We start from the raw sequence: 2,455 nt of genomic DNA on the forward strand, positions 1-2,455 counted from the left end.
GTGGAGTATGAATGTTGCCAAACGGAGTTTTTCATTCACATTCTTGTGATTGTATTGCTCGTGGCTTTCGCCGGCATGATGTCGGGGCTCACTTTGGGACTCATGTCTCTCAGCCTTGTTGATCTTGAAGTTCTTGCCAAATCAGGCACTCCCAAGGACAAAAAATATGCCGGTATAGTTTTTACTAGTTTCATTATCGTTTTGAATTTTTTTTTTTTTTAAAGTGTTGCCAGTTGATATTTAGGCAATTAGTATTTCACCTCACTATTTGGGTTTTTGTTAGAAATATGGATATTTTACCTCAGAATACTGGTTTTTGTTAGAAATTTGATTCAATATAATTGTTCTTTTTAAACTATACGTGCTGTGAGGTCATCAAAATTAGATGTTTTGAGTAGAGAATCTATCAGATGCCTCCTGGGAACTATTGCTGGTTTGAATGTATTTTCAAGTTTGAGATTTCTTAGGGAATTCTGCGAATTGATGTTGATAAACAATGATAGATTTTCATGGCAATACTACTGGAACTGTGCTGGCAGCCTTGAGTGTATCATATGTTATTTAGTTATATACTTACTGTCTAGTGTCTACTGTGATCTGCTTCGTGTTTGTGCTACATTGATAGTTGAAATTGAAGTGGGAGGTTGATTGGTAATTTTAGTGAGTATAATAAAGAAAGTTATAAAGATGGTGAATTTGGCTCTGGATTATATATCTATACTGATTTTAAATTTGTTTTAGTTGAGAATTGTATGGATTGGGCATTATAAATATGCATATTTACTTTTATTGCAGCAAAGATATTGCCAGTGGTCAAGAATCAGCATTTATTGCTTTGTACCCTGCTCATCTGCAATGCTGCTGCAATGGAGGTAATGCACTCAAGATATTATACTTAAACAAGTTTTTGAAATCAGATAAGATATGATATAATATTTGACATTATTTACTTTCAGGCGCTTCCTATTTTTCTTGATGGTCTAATTACAGCTTGGGGAGCTATCCTGATATCTGTGACATTAATTCTTCTGTTTGGTGAGGTAAGAAATTTATATAGCCCTTGTTTGAGCCACATTATATTTCTAAGAATGCATTTTTGAATAGTGTATTGATGGGAAATATGTGATTAAAAAATAAATAAAAGTTTTGGATTTGGGTGTAATATTATTTTATTGAAGAATGTGTGGTTGAAATGATGTCAAATCACTTTTTAAGAATGTATTTTTTTGAAAAAATGTGGCTCAAACATGGCCATGATAACTAGCTTTGGAACTTGCACTGGACATTCCTGAACCATCACATGTACACACACATACAAAAACTCCTTGCTAATGATCTTTTATTTCTCTTTCTTGAATTGAATGTTTGAAGAATTTAGATTGTTGAGGGACTTTTTCAATATTAATGGGAACTGAACTAGTGGGGCAAGTTAGCATAGAATTTTTTTGGTTGAATGTCAAAATATTAGATGACAACATAGTTTTAAATGACTAAATCTGAAATTTAGGTGATACACAACATCGGCTTGATGTACCATTCTTTAAGATGTGAAGGTAAAAAGGCATATAGAGAAGCATTACCAGGTTCGCATGAGAATGATAACAAACTGTTTGCAGATTCAGTACTAGAAAAATGTTCCGTGGGCTAAATGCCTAAATAATTATGATGGAATCTGGAACAAACTGATTTTGGAATATATTTTTATTATTTGTTGAAGCATCAATCCAAATAAAAGGGTTGAATAACCAAATTTGATTGTACTCACTTGAATTGTTAATGACCTGGATTGAAGAGGAGGTGATGATATTATGAATTTGAATTAAAAATGATAAAGAAAATTTTGATGAAGAATGTGCTTAGTTAGAATTGTTGAACATTCTGCATGATCTGCAACTAGAATGCAAATCATTTCTTCAAATGAATGAAGATAACTGGGAAAGTAACTGAGTTCCAAGCTGCAGTGAAATTTTTTTGGACACCTATAAAGTTAAGCAAGGATTTGAAATCATCCAAAAAGATGGGATTTCTGATTTGATAAGATTGGCAACCACCAAATAAAGTAGCACTCCACTACATTCCAAGTAATTCACATATTTTGTTCGCGTAGTGGTTGGATCGTTATATTCAGTAATCATTCTGATGAGTTTATTGTTTCATTCACAATCAGCTCAGCTAATTAAAGGATATGTCAAATTGGAGGGACAGTTTAAAAAAGAGCAAGGAATCATTTTACGAGGATAGGCGGTTATGCATATAGCTCAACTGTCAGGATTGATGGCAACACATTACCAGTTTCCAGAATTCTAATTTCTTCCTACAAAAAGACTTTTTTTTTTCTTTTATTCTCTTTTTGATTTCTTTTTTTATTGGTTTGACCTAGGTCCTGACATCATTATTTCGGAAATTCTACTTGAGAGTGTAACCCAAATGAAAACCTTCCCCCCCCCCCCCCCCA

The 2,455-nt window shown here is 33.2% G+C and overlaps 1 protein-coding gene across 1 annotated transcript in view; it reads left to right on the forward strand.

Annotated features, from left to right (window-relative positions):
* The window catches only part of LOC111411480 (DUF21 domain-containing protein At2g14520-like), a 7,986-nt gene extending 5,558 nt beyond the window's left edge, over positions 1-2,428 (forward strand). The window contains exons 2-5 of the mRNA XM_023042003.1: positions 7-172; positions 796-872; positions 957-1,040; positions 2,168-2,428. Of these exons, the coding sequence (XP_022897771.1) occupies positions 7-172; positions 796-872; positions 957-1,040; positions 2,168-2,176 (336 nt within the window). The 3' untranslated portion in view covers positions 2,177-2,428. The remainder of the gene's footprint in view (positions 1-6; positions 173-795; positions 873-956; positions 1,041-2,167) is intronic.
* The last annotated feature ends 27 nt before the right edge of the window (positions 2,429-2,455 follow it).

The sequence above is a fragment of the Olea europaea genome, chromosome 15 (genome assembly GCF_002742605.1).
Source record: "Olea europaea var. sylvestris chromosome 15, O_europaea_v1, whole genome shotgun sequence".
Taxonomy (NCBI): Eukaryota; Viridiplantae; Streptophyta; class Magnoliopsida; order Lamiales; family Oleaceae; genus Olea; species Olea europaea.